The sequence below is a fragment of the Mugil cephalus genome, chromosome 7 (genome assembly GCF_022458985.1).
Source record: "Mugil cephalus isolate CIBA_MC_2020 chromosome 7, CIBA_Mcephalus_1.1, whole genome shotgun sequence".
NCBI classification, from domain to species: domain Eukaryota; kingdom Metazoa; phylum Chordata; class Actinopteri; order Mugiliformes; family Mugilidae; genus Mugil; species Mugil cephalus.
The window spans coordinates 23,923,253-23,937,145 of NC_061776.1; the positions used below are offsets into that span (position 1 = coordinate 23,923,253).

The 13,893-nt window shown below is 43.1% G+C and overlaps 1 protein-coding gene across 16 annotated transcripts in view; it reads right to left on the reverse strand.

Moving 5' to 3' along the window:
* The window catches only part of rnf220a (ring finger protein 220a), a 147,560-nt gene that overhangs the window by 72,887 nt on the left and 60,780 nt on the right, over nt 1-13,893 (reverse strand). For 11 of the 16 annotated variants that reach the window (XM_047588612.1, XM_047588611.1, XM_047588601.1 and 8 more), the window contains one exon: nt 5,742-5,768. The exons of the other annotated variants lie outside the window; for them this stretch is intronic. In XM_047588612.1, coding sequence (XP_047444568.1) covers nt 5,742-5,768 — 27 coding nt within the window. The remainder of the gene's footprint in view (nt 1-5,741; nt 5,769-13,893) is intronic. 16 annotated transcript variants of the gene reach the window in all.

Here is a 13,893-nt window from a genome sequence, read left to right on the forward strand (position 1 = left end):
GGTTCAAACTGAGTTCCACAAAAGTCACAAGATACTGCAAGCAAGGTGTGGACATTTATTTATTTGCAATATTAACGTAGTCAGTGGTCAACTTCTCTGTTGTCTGCTGTCAAAATTCAATTAGTTTTCACATATGATAGAAAATCAAAAATGGTCAGATTTCAACCTGAAGACTTATATGAATCTGTGACAGTGAAGACCTCTAATGTAAAGGCACCCAAGCACCGCACAAGAATGTTTGGCATAGCAGTCAGAGGACACCAAGGATTTGTTATTGCTCAAACAATTTCTAGCTGAAATGAAGCTACAAGTTAGCAGTCGCACTAATTGGTAGGCTAGCAGCTGCCCACCAAATCCACGCTGACCCCAGTGATCTCATTTGCCCTACCTGCCCCATTTCGAAAGTAACAGGAAGCAAATGATCTCTGTGGAAAGGCCAAGGGTCAGATCATGTTGTTGTGTCACAGCACACTCGCTGGCGGTGTGTGTTAAAGGCATGTGTGTGAAAACAGGATACTTCATGTGGTGGCATTCGGTAATGAGAGGAAAAAACAACAGAGGAACAGACTGTAAACAGCGACAGGTGTCTTGTTAGGTTAGAATTACCGAGACAGACACATAAGCACATACGCACACTTACACACCTGTGAGCGACCATCTGGTTCGGCTCTGGAGAAGCATTTTGAGTGTTTTGTCTTTTGTAACTGACAGGAAGGTCCAATCGGAATTCCAGACGTCTCCAGAAAATCATTTCCCTCAATTAGACAAAATTCAGATACTAGGGATATCATAAATCCATAAAGGCTGTTTTAATTAAGGTTATTTTTAACATTGATATCAGGAGTTAATATTAACTATCTCACTATGTCCACATGTAATGTTTAACAAGGTCTGATTAAGAAATAGCAATCACTGTCATTATCATACAGGGGAAGTCATACAATTCATTATGGTTCTGTACTAGTCATAATCCTACAGTATGTTAAAGGTCAGCATTTTGTCCCCTTTCATTCATATTTGCTACAAGGCAGGATGAAGGCGTCAAATGTAGGCAATGTAGATGCTCCTCTTTAGATACTTTGTATTCGATAGTTCTACTTCTTTCATAGTCAGGGAAAACATTTTGTAGTAGACGTCCAGATCGTTTGTGTGATTTGGTTTGCTGATTAGGCCAAGTCATTTTATTCTTTTCAAGGGAAGCCTTGAAAGTACAAACAATGACCATTTAATTTACAGCGTTCTTCCAAATGTGTCGCTGGTAATTGTCTAGTCAATGTTTTTTCCAGTTTTGTGTGCACCCAGATTGACCTGAAGGAAACTGCAACACAATGCACCTTTGGGACCTTTGGGATGAATTGTCAGGGACTCGCCCAACATCATGATTGTAAACACCTGCAGCCAGGTTTTGAAAGCTGCTGGAAAACATTCTAATACACTGTAGGTTAAAATGTAGTGGGCTGTATATTTTGCTGCCTGTTGGTGCTCCTATAGTTTCAAACACATACTGAACTTATACAGTTACAGAAAGCATGTTGTCAATGAAAGCAAGCCAAATCACAGAAGTAGACGTTGAAGGTTTTCTCTGACAAATAGACTTGGAAGAGATATGCCATTATGGAAGTGGCTAACCATCACTGAAGTACTTAGTGAATGTCTCCTGATAACGCCACCTAGATTACCTTTTAGGTGATACTTTACTTAATTGAGTGTGAAACCTTTATCACTATCAAGACAGAGAGGGGGAAGAAGGATGGATGGACAGAAAAAGACAGAGGAGAGAAGGAGGTAGCGGCAGAGGACAGAAGGAGAAGGACAGAAGAGAGACTAAAGAGAAGAGTGAAGAAAAGGTGGAGAAAAGAGCAGACGACGGAGGAGGCGAATGAGTGTCCCTAACCAGATGGAGTGGTCATATAGGTAGGTACCCTCTAAATGAACCTCCACCCCTCCCCTCGTATTAACCCCCATCCCCTCCACCCCAGTATAGTGAACCCCACCACTCCGTCATGCTATTACCTCCCTGTCTCTTTCATTATCTGCCGTGAACTCTGGGTAACCTCGTTGTGGCCATTCTTTATGTCACGGCCCGCAACGCGAGCCGTGATTTAGGCCCATCCAGTCCACCTAATTTGATTTCATCATCACAGGGTGCAGTGGGATATAGGGGGAAGGAGGGCTATGTTGTGGGAGAGGAGAATGGGGAAGGAGAAGTAGGTGGAGGTGATGGTCGTGGAGGGTTTGGAGGGAAAGAGGTATGGGGATCTCGGGAGGGGGTCACAAGGTAAGCGTTAGCCGAATGACTTGAAGAGGCTAATAAAGTAATCCAAGCCTTTGTTACATGCCCATAATATTCACCCTAAAACACTGATAACTATTACAGGACCAATCATTAGGCAACATTAATAGCTTTTTCCTCTCTTCTCTTGTCCTCTCCTCTCTTATATCCTCTTCTCTTTTTTTCAGTTCTCCTTTCTTTTTTCCTCTGTCCTAACCAACAAGCCTCACTGACACCGTCTAAACCAGACAGTCATACTTTGTTGCACCTTAGAATGACATGCATCCTTTTGTACAAACAGCCTTCCTAAGTACACCAGCTGCTTCTGTTGTCCCGCCAAGTAAGCTGGACAATAGACAACAAAAACTGGGACATAGTTTACTTTGAGTCAGTGTTCCTTTTCACTTCCTAGCCTCAGCAACATGGTTATTAGTGGAACCAGAATGTGAGAGCCTCCCTAACCTTATGAAGTATTAATTACAACCCAGAACATGATGTTTCCATAACCAAGTAGGTGGTGAGCTCAAACCTTAACCTTAACCATAACCACCTCTGTTAGATTATAAAATACATTTGGGTACAAAGAGCTCAGAGAACTCATAGGCTGGTGTGTGAATCGTACTGTACCAACAATCTTTCTTGGATGATAATCTGATGGGTTTTGTGAATAATAACCACAGAAGTTACACTTTAGAACACATTAACAGAACGCGTAATTTTGAGAGAAAAGTAAAAGTAAAGCACTTATGGATCACTTTGGTTGGACATCTTCAGTAACAAGAAGTAAGGAAAGGTCATGTCAGGACTCTTGCACTTGCTTATATCATATCATAAACTCACCTCATGTGACAATTAGTATGGAGAATATACAGAGGCCCATTCACAATGGCAAATACTATGATAGCACTTTTAGTACATTGTTCACTTTCATGGTCAACCACCCACTCAAACACAATCACAATTGCAGACACATACACGAAAACGACAGACATGAAGCCTCCTCTGTTGACAGGCGCACACACACACACACACACACACACACACACACACTGTCATTGCGCTGTAATCATCCACTATTAGAAGACATGGAGAAAGACAACAAAGCAAAGTGTCTTCATAGTCAAACTTGTTATTATCTTTTGCTCAATAGGTCATAAAGGAAAGAGGGGACTTTAGAGAGCAGGCACTGTTAAGGCCATAGATGTACTTAACTTCCACTTGGGCCGCAGATGAAATTATGTTATGTCTTTGTTATCCCGTTATGGTAAAGAGGAGGGTGGAGACAGAGAAATAGAGGCATTCAAAGAGAAAGTCTAGACAGAGAGAGAGAATGATACTCTTACTCCCTTTGTTTTCCTTCGAACACTTTGCTGCCAGCAAGTGAGTCAAACACAAATTGCTAGCTTGTGTTTGAACTGAAGTCGAGGCACAATGATGCATCTAATTCAACAGGATATTGTGTATACAAACCAACCTTTGGAGGGTATGTCTTAAAAAAATAGGTCACATATTGAATACAAGACACTGATTGAATACAGATCTATAGGTAATGACATCAGTATTTCACTTTAAAAACGGGAACCATCTATCAAAGTCAGAGTTGAGGAGAACGCCTCTTCGCTCTTCGATATAAGACTTTGACTGGAACAACATGGTAATGCATAACGATCGCTTGAATGTGATTATCTTCCAGAGGGGAAAAAATGGCCATCTATTTTCAGAGTGTTCAAGTGTTTGTAACAAAGTCAACCCAGACACTTGTACAAACCTCTCTGTCCTAGACAGGGGTTATTTATGCTCCATATGAGCGCACACGCGCACACAGACATGCGCATACACACAGACATGGTAGGCTATTCACTAGTTAGTCAATCAACTGGAAACTGCAGTTGTTGTGTTGAAGCATGAGTATAGTGTATAGATTTTCTGCTGTGAATGTGAATGTGCATTTAGTCTGCACACTGCAAGCACTTATTTGTATGATGGCAGACTGTGTGGGTTTCATTTATTGACGCTTTGACAACAAAAGTAACAGTTTTATCTTCAACTGACAAGATGTCTGATTTCTAAAAATATCTATCCAAATGCTACTGGACCCATATATTTAAAACACTGGCTGGAGACGTCAGGAACAATGAAAATTCTTTTTCTTACCAGTCTGCAATATGAAGTCAACAGCAAGCAATTAGCTTAGCTTAGCATGAAGAGTGGGAGTACAGACTAGACTGCCTCTGCCCAATCCATGATCATAATGCTAAAACATAGAAATATAATTTAAACACCTTACTTTATTTTTTTTCTCAAAAATACAGAGTAAAAATACATAGTTGCTGGTTACGTGTCTTAATCACGGTAGCAAAAGGTTCCAGAAAGCAAATAAATAGCTTTATGCAAAATAAACCAAAAGTGCTCTTCAAGGCATTTTAGAGGTGGCAGTAGCTCCATTTGTTGTTTCCATTGTTTGTGCTAAGCTATACTCATTTTCCTCCTTAGTGAAAACACAGATTTGAGAGTTGAATCATGGAGCTCTCAGTAATAACAGCAAACATTTCCAGACTGAGACTCTTAATTTAAAGAAAATATTTATTTTTAGAATATCGCTTGTATTTTTCTCTGCGGTCGATTTTACTGGTTATGAAAACCTGTTTAATGAGTAAAACAATAACTGAGTGTTGGCAATTTAGAGAGAATTCTTGCAAAACTAATGTCTTGACAGGCAGAAATGTGGACACCCACAGAGGGATAATTGGCGAGAGTGGCCGTATCATAACAGGAAGCAATGACTGTCAAATATAAGAAATCCATCTGAATGTCTTCTGTCTGCACCATTAATGTTATTGTTAGTTCACATCCTTCTAAATAATTCCTCTTCAGTAAAAAGCCGCGCTGCTTCAGCAGCAGGCCAAGCATCCAAAAATGTGACACTTGAATGATGACTAAATATTTAATCAGTGCCAGTTATTTTCTGCCAGGTCGTGCCTCCATCTGGGTAGCAGCCGAGCGTCAGCGTGTGTGTGTTTTTTGTGACCTCAAAATGAAGTATTAAGAGAAAGGACCGGCTGCATTCCCCTCCGCGTTTTTCAGTCACAAACACTCAGCTCCTGAGCTCATGTTGGCATCATTATGACAGCGCCGCCGTATGCAAAGACCATATGTTCAACTTGGAGAACGCCAAGTTGTCACTGACAGTGATTACAACGATGATGATGTGTGTGTGTTTGGGGGGGGTGGGGGGGGGGCCTTGAAGGTGGGGTGCACTGCATGACTCATTGTGTAGCATACACAGTGTGTAGGTGAAGTCCAAAAAGTGTTCCCATATTTTACTGTTGTATGTAATGACCATGTGTTCAATTTCAGGCATTTTTTTTAAGTATGTGCACATTACAAATCAAGAAAAAATTTCTATTTCACTTTGATAGCCTTACAATTTAATACGTGTTATGTGTCGAGATATGATATTTGTATTTACCAAAAAAAGACAGATAGTCGGACTTACCTGTGAGGGGAAGCCGGGTGGAGGGAGAAGGCACATGGAAAACACAGAGAGAAAAGGAAAGAGACATTACTGAGCAGCACATGGCCTGTATTTCCACATTCAGCCTCTCTGAAACCATGTAATGATCTTTATATGAAAAGGACTTACTTCACAGCACCACAAGATGACCGTAAATCCAAAGTCACATTATTCTCCACCACAGTAATTATGGGAATAGCATGCATGTCAACAGTTATGTGCGTCCCGCTTGAGTGTGTGTGTGTGCGTGTGGATGTGTGCGAGGGTGTGCAGCTTTTTAATGCCACCCAGCAACACAGAAAAACCTTGTTAAATTCAAGTTGGGAACAGACGTACTCATGATGCGACCGCAAAACTCCCTCCTCCCTGTCGCTCCTCTCCCTCCCTCCCTTCCTTCCGACCCCCCTCCTCCCTCCTTACTGTGGTGTAAACACAGATTGTTAGGTTAGGGGTTAAAAGTGTTGTGCTTAGATTCTCTCAGCACTAATCTGATTTCTCCTCTCTTTGCGCGTCTATATTTATTTGGTTTTGTCAACACTCACGTCTCTTTCTCTCCCCCCCATCTCTCTCTCTCTCTCTCTCTCTCTCTTACTCTCTCTCTCCGCTGCCAGTGTATTGATCGTTGCTAATGGATTGGCTCTGATTCCGGAGACGTCTAACATGCTTTCCTATCCTCTTATTTTCACCCGGGGAAATCAATGAGGAAAGGCCTGCAAATTTAGACAGGATCAGGTTTTAAGGAATCTACAGTGAGCCACAGCCCACCGGAGTGTGAGGAGGGAGACAGAGGAGCGCAAGTGTGTGTAGGTGAGCTGTTAATGACAAACGGCGTGTGGCTTTATGGTGAAGATGCACGTGTTTGCAGGGGTTTTGCGGTTCACTACAAGATGTATTTGGTGATCACAGAGAGGCTAAATGAGATGTTGATTTCCAGATTTATGGTAAAAACTCCTTTTACTCCCTTCTCCTAACGGCAAGTAGCTTGTGCTGTAACTTGAAAACACCATCTTATCTTACACAGCCAGACAGACCGATCAGCCACAACATTATAACCACTGACAGGAGTGAATAACATTGAATATCGTGTGACAATTCATTGTTCTACTGGGAAACTTTTGGACCTGGCATTCATTCATGTGGATGTTACTTAGACATGTAGCACCCACCTAGACCAGACCAGGCACCCCCACCCCATAGCAATGACACTCCTTGATGGCAGCAGCCATCCCCAGCAGGATGCAGCCTGACAGAGACACTCATAATGTCATGATGTTGTGCGTGATTGTTGTACGATGCTTATTCTAAAGATGAATTTTAAAAATCTTTGACTTCCTTCATGAAAGGGGAAAGTCAAAAATCCGTGTTCTGACAGCGCAGTGTGAGTTTGAGTCTGAGGATGACACTCTCTAATTTGAATTCACAGTACACTGTCCACGAGATTTATGTCAGCCATTAAAAGGTGTTAAACTATGTTCTGCATATAACAGAGTGGACCATTTGATACAATGTGGCTTTAGTCTCAATCGTGATCCTGCATACGTTTCTAGATTATGTTTCAGGAATAGATATTACATTTACTCTTGTACAATAATACTGCAAATATTTAAGGACAATGTCGAGCTACACTACATTACAACATTATTATTCGTGATTTGTTTTTGATCCATTTTCCTTTATATTCTGACTGTAATATTTAACTTGTAGTTAAGTGTTCTCACATTACAGTATCGCTTCTTTTGCTGAATGGAATCTGAATCACCACATTAAAGGCTACAGATCAAAGTTTTTATTTTTTTTGTCTCAGTGTGATATTTCTGACCATGTATCGACAGGTCAGGCCCGCATGCCCGCCTGCTCTGAAACTATGAATAGAAATTTTGACATAAATCGATGAATAGATCATGATACAGTCTCTCTCTCACACACACACACACACACACACACACAAGAGTGTTCATTCTTTCCCAGTGTCTCACTTGTTTTCTTCTTTCCTTGGCGTTAATCACACTGCAAAATGTCTAACATGACAGTGTGGTGTAGCTCTGCTCCTATGACCTTCATTTGCCGTGTGGCAAAATTTGCTGACGTGACTGCACAAATAAACAGCCGCGCACACACATATGCGCACACAGTGCGATGATCATGGGCAGAGACAGAGGTCCCCACTGCTGCTCAAACAACGGATGGAGCTGTGTTAAATCTGAGAAGGCGATCAATGACCAATGAGGACTGTGACTCTTTGTGTATGTGTGTGTGTGTGTGTGTGTGTGTGTGTGACAAGCAGGGGGCAGAAGGGCCCAGCAGGTTTGAAACTCTATCTCGGGGCCAGATCATTTATAAATGGGGGGGATATTGATGACTTCGGTGTGTGTGCGCATGCTTGCGTACGTGTGTGTGCACGTGCAAGGTAGAAGACTGCTGCTGAGTGTGTGCGTAGGTGGGAAGATATCAATGTGCTCCCTGCCTCTTCACACAGCAGAGCAAATTGGAGAAGTTGTCAGGAGTCACAACATGAGGGGCCAGCCAGGGGACGAAGACGGCTGCAGGCAGGATGGCGCTGAGCTGATGGCTGAACGTGAGGAAGGCCTGGGGCATGATGGGAACGGAATGGAAGGGGCAATTGTAACAGAATATGTAGTAGTGCCCATTTCTTTTTTTTTGCCCTCCCATCAGTAGCCATTTCTACATACTGTTACCAAATAAACACGGCATTTTTAGGCTACGTTCGAGTCCAGGAATTTTTTTGTGTGTGTGTGTCTAATTTGACTGAAAAGATGATGGTGAAGTTGTAAATATGGAATGAAGGTGGATGTTCACTGGACAATGCTGCGTCTGTTTCTTCCCTTATCAGTCTTTGAAGTAGTAGTGTGGTGGTAAGACAGTTGGTTGATGATTAATACCAGGTCAATGTTGACTTATGCTTCTGGTTGTAAGGAAGCCAGTATTGTGCACCTGTGGGAGTGATGTATGTACCAGATGCTGGCGTAGATAGTGGAACAAATAGAGGGAGAAGATGGGACCATGACAGAGCAACTAAATCAGTTTTGGACTTGGTATAGTCATGTTGGCCGCCACCTGACAGGGAAACTATCAGGTGGAATATCGAATATAGAAGTATATAGAAGTCAAGGTAAGGGATGAAGGAGGAGAGGAACCTATAGAGAGAGAGGAATCGGAGGCAAAAGAGGAGAGAAATGCAACAGATCATAATCACTCTGTTATGATGACGGGCTGTGAGGTTGTCATCCATCCCCTTCGCTCTTAAAAGTGGAAGCTTGTGCGTAACTTTGTTGCGTTATAGTAAAAATGTTACAGTGTTTCAGTGTAATTCAAATACGAGAGCGCATTGTTGTGATTATTTCGTTACACGTGTGTTCTGGTCATTTGAGCACGATTAAACATGCTGCCTTTAATGAGGCTGTAAAAATGTTTGTTGCGTTGCCCAGGCTTCCTTTTAAAGCTGCATGCACACACAACCTCACGCTCCCGCATTAAGAACAGCGGTGATGGACAATTTTAGAGGATGCAGAGGTTGGATAAATGGGGAGGATGGAGGGTGCACTAGGTGCCCAAATCCCTCCCCTCTCCTGAGAGCAGGCCCCGCCTCAACCATCGCCTTCACCCCCCCCAAAACACTTTCACTCTCTCACACACAGCAACAGAGTGCCTGCTGCTTTGTCCTCTTACACAAACATTCCCACAGAAAACCATTTACCCCCTTTTACTTACTAACCTCCGAGCCCCCCCTTAGTGCCCCCTCAGAGGTTGTACTAGGGCAGAAAAGGGTATCCCGCCTCACTTTCTCCCTCCTAACCTCCTCCCTATTTTTCCTCCCCCTCTTTCACACAATCTCACACACACACACACACATATATGAACATGGGCACACATACAAACTGAACTCACCCCCAGCTCAACAGCTGTACATGAGGTGACAAATTGGGGTCTTTGTCTGCTTAAAAGGAGGCGGCGGAACCCCTACTTTGCACACATACGCGCACACACACACACACACACACACATACATTGAGCCGTCCACCTCTATTGTAGACAAGTTCCATTGCACGCCAGACAATGGGCATTGCCCCCAATGTTTAAGAGGAGAAATATGGTGCTGCCTTTGTGGGAGGTAGAGAGCTTCAGTTCATTGAAGGAGTGATATAGAGACAGACAGATTAACAGGGAGAAAGACACAGAGTGCATAAGACGGAGAACGAGAGAATAAGAGGATGAGAGGTGGGAAAGATGGATCAGCCATTCACACAGAATGGACGGAAATTATGGCGAAGAATAAACGCAACGCAGAGTGGTTTGAAGCGAATGTGGTCACATAAGGAAAATAACAGCCTTTTCAAAATCCCACACTGTGATAATTACCTTTAATTAAACCATTTTTTCAACATACATGAAGTACGTTAGACGACAGGAATCCAGGCCTCAAATAAGCAAACTAAGAAAATGTGGGCACGGGTGTTAAGATGGAGACGGGAACTTAAACTTCACTCATTTTAGTTGCTTTTTTTTTCGTTTTTTTGGTTACTGTGGCAGGTTTGGTTACAAATGAGTCTCGACAAACCTCATAAAGATGCCCAGAATAGACCGAGCGTCTCACCACACTGATTATTACAGTGTGGATTAAACACATGCTCAAAAGAGTACCACTTTACAGTGTAGCTGATATTGTTGGTCATTTCATAGCTTTTCCTACACTTGCCAACAAGCTCCTGTTCATTTGTGTTGTATCTAAAACATACATGTAGTGGGCAACAATTCACCTTTACTCTGAATATGTAGTCACTGCCTCAGGCCAAAAAATACTATTGCACAAAACAAACAACCACAATTTGTCTTTTCAGCTAGGTTTTTGCAGCCTGGATGCCAGACCAACACCCCCACCAACACATTTTTTGGTTCCGTAATCACTCCGTTGGGAACTGATTATGCTCCAACAAATATCTGATTGACCAATCAAATCATTTTGGTGAGCTTTCAAACTCACATTCGAAGAAGCAAGCTGTTTAGTTAGGGTCCACTGTTGCATATGTAAGATACTGGTCATATTGGTGTGTTACACACACATCCTGATAAGAAGCAAGTCTGGCTCCACCAGGCTGTGGTCTTTGTACCGATTTACTAAACAATATGTAAACGGACCAGGTTTGACCGGTGGATATATGAATGTTATTAAAGTGTATTTAGCACTTTTTTAAACCCACTTTTCTGTGTCTCTGTTCATGGAATGCAAAAAAACTACTTCAACAACTTGTGTGGTAACATATAAAATATTGTTGGTAGATCTTCATTCTCCCAGCTAAAGTAGGACGTTCCCTAGGTCTGAAACACGGCTGGTGACAGCTTCCAGAACCCCTGTTACCCACCACACACATACATATACATACCCGGGAGGTGGGCTGACCCTGGGGGTGAAAGAGCTAAGCGTTTGACAGACTCCACCTCTTAACTTGTTAACTTGCTAATTAGACCTCACAGTCACTTCATGCGACCGGACAATAGACTGCTGGCTGAGCGATGAGCAGGCTGGGATTCGCGCGCGCACACACGCACGCACACACACACACACACACTAACCCTAAAAGCTAACAACCCCCCATACACACTCTACCAATGTGACCACCTGCCCCCTCTTCCTCTCCAAAGGACAGTGTGTGTTTGCCTTTGTGTGAGTGTATATCTGTGTGTGTGTGTGTGTGTGTGTCTTGAGAAGGTTGATGATTTGGGGTCTGGTCGTTGTGTGTGGGGTCTTGTTGCCACGGGAACAGGGGACATAGGCAGGACTGATATATAGGGAGAAGGATGTTGTCCCCCACCCCACTCTATTCTCCTATACGTCTCTCACTCTGTGTCTCCTTTATACACACACAACTAAAGAACCAGAAAAGGAGTAGGGGTTGGGATAATGTGTGTGCGCGCGTGTGTGTGTGCGTGTATGGTGTTTGCCCAGTGGTCTCCAGATCGGGGCTAAATGGGGTTAAACATCTATCCATGTTAGAGTCCCGTTCTCTGAGTTCTGTCATTAGCCCACAGCTTAGAGAGCTATTACTGACACAGCTGCTGCTGCTGCCGCTCGGTAAACACACACACATGCACACGCACACACACAAATACACTCTGTGGTATAGCTAGCTGCCCACAGGGGATTGTGTGTACTGTCTGTTTGTGGAACAAGGTTGCCAAATATCACAAGGCTAAAACAGTGAGCGTCCAACTGGCATCCACTCGCTGTTTTTATTCATGTGTGTATGGGTATGTGTGAGCCCGTGTGTGTCTTTGTGTGATCGAGTGCACGTACAAAAAGGAAAGCGTTAATCAACTGTTGTAAAGAACTCGTTTGTTGTGTTTTGCTTTGGCTTAAACGTAGAGGACCGTTTGGTTGTCGAATCAATCAGCTGTCGGAAAATTAATAAATGACTGTTTTAGCAACTAAAACTGACAAAATCTCTGAGGGTCCTTACACGTAAAGACTGGCAGCACATATTTTTATTCTATGATAGAAATGGTTGGATAAAACAATATTTGAATTATATTATATTGACATGGGCTTTGTGTATGACAATTGACAGATTAGCTGATAATTTAAAAGTAACTATTGGCAGGACAATGTTAAATTAGTCACTTTTAACTGTGTCAAATGAGAAAAGTTTTTATTTCCGCACATCAAATGTGCACAACTGCCCAAGGTCATAGATGCTCGGGGGCCACAACGATGTGTGTGCACTGGGTTTAACTCATTTTAGTCTTTGCAAAGCTTGTTTTTAGTGCTGGTATTATTTCACTATATGACTGATGTCCTTCTGGTTTCTCTGCAAATAACAAACCTGCTATGTAGCAACACATTTCTCCTCTGGGACCCCCGACAGCCATACTAGTAGAGATTTACCCGACCTAGTGAGTGATGGGTAAAGAGGCACCGACAGTTCAGAGCATAGCCATGCACCCCCAAGAACCTACAAACATTTACTGGAAATAACTCTGTAAAAAACAAGCTGCCCTGTAGAGTCCGCCTCACATGACGTGTTTGTAGCTCCCTTTAGCCTCGTGGCATCTGGGAGCACTGTGGGGAGTCTGTGTGTTAAATAAATGACTGGGGAGTTTAGCCCATGTGCTAACCATGTTAGAATAACATGAGCGATGCCGGCCCTGCCGGGCAGCGCTCAAGCCTAACAGAGGGCTCTTCCTCTGGGTCGCCTCCCATGGGTGAAGCCCAGGCTCCACCCGGGGCCTTGTATATTTTTCCCTGGCTGCCTTTTTATTTTCCCTCAGCTGAGACCGAACAGATCAAAGAATGCTTTAACCTTCTGTCCTCCCATGCCTTCATCCAGACCTCCGCAGCCAGCTTTTTTTTTTTTTTTTTTTTCAGAGCCACCAAGGTTGAGAGAAGAGGAATGGATGCAAGAGAAGGTGTAAAGAGTTTGACTACTCATCTGAAACAACCAGCTGTTCCTTGGGGGGCTTTGAGCTTTATGACCACAGGGGAGAGGAGGAAAAAGAAGGAAAGAGGATGACAGGACAAGAGAATAGAGAGAGAAGAAAAACAGGTCAGGGTTTCCAGAGACCCAGTCAGTTTGGACACCATGGGAACGGAGACAGATAATCATCCAAAGACTACATTCTTCGTGGAACTTTAGTGTTGGCTGAAGGGTTTGGATCTACTTAAATTTACTGAGAATTTGATGCCATTCAAGTTCATTTAGTACAGAAATATTGTATGATAAAGGTGGCTTAAATTATACAACATCTGCGTATGCACACTTGCAAGGTGGTGGTGGTGGTGGTGGTGTGTGTGTGTGTGTGTGTGTGTGTGTGTGTGTGTGTATAAGTGTGTCCTCATTTGTCCTCCAACTGAGTTCTCATTGCAGACAGTAGCCATTTTCAGCTTACAGAGCCCTTCATCAAAGCTTCAAAGCCACCCATGGTCTTACTCGCTTGTTACACACTCTCTTTAGCATGTGTGTGTGTGTGTGTGTGTGTGTGTGTGTGTGTGTGTGTGTGTGTGTGTGTGTGTGTGTGTGTGTCAAGCTAACGAGGCACTAGGTATTGTTACAGGGGCTCACTCCAACCGCACCATGAGCAAGCCATTACACCAATA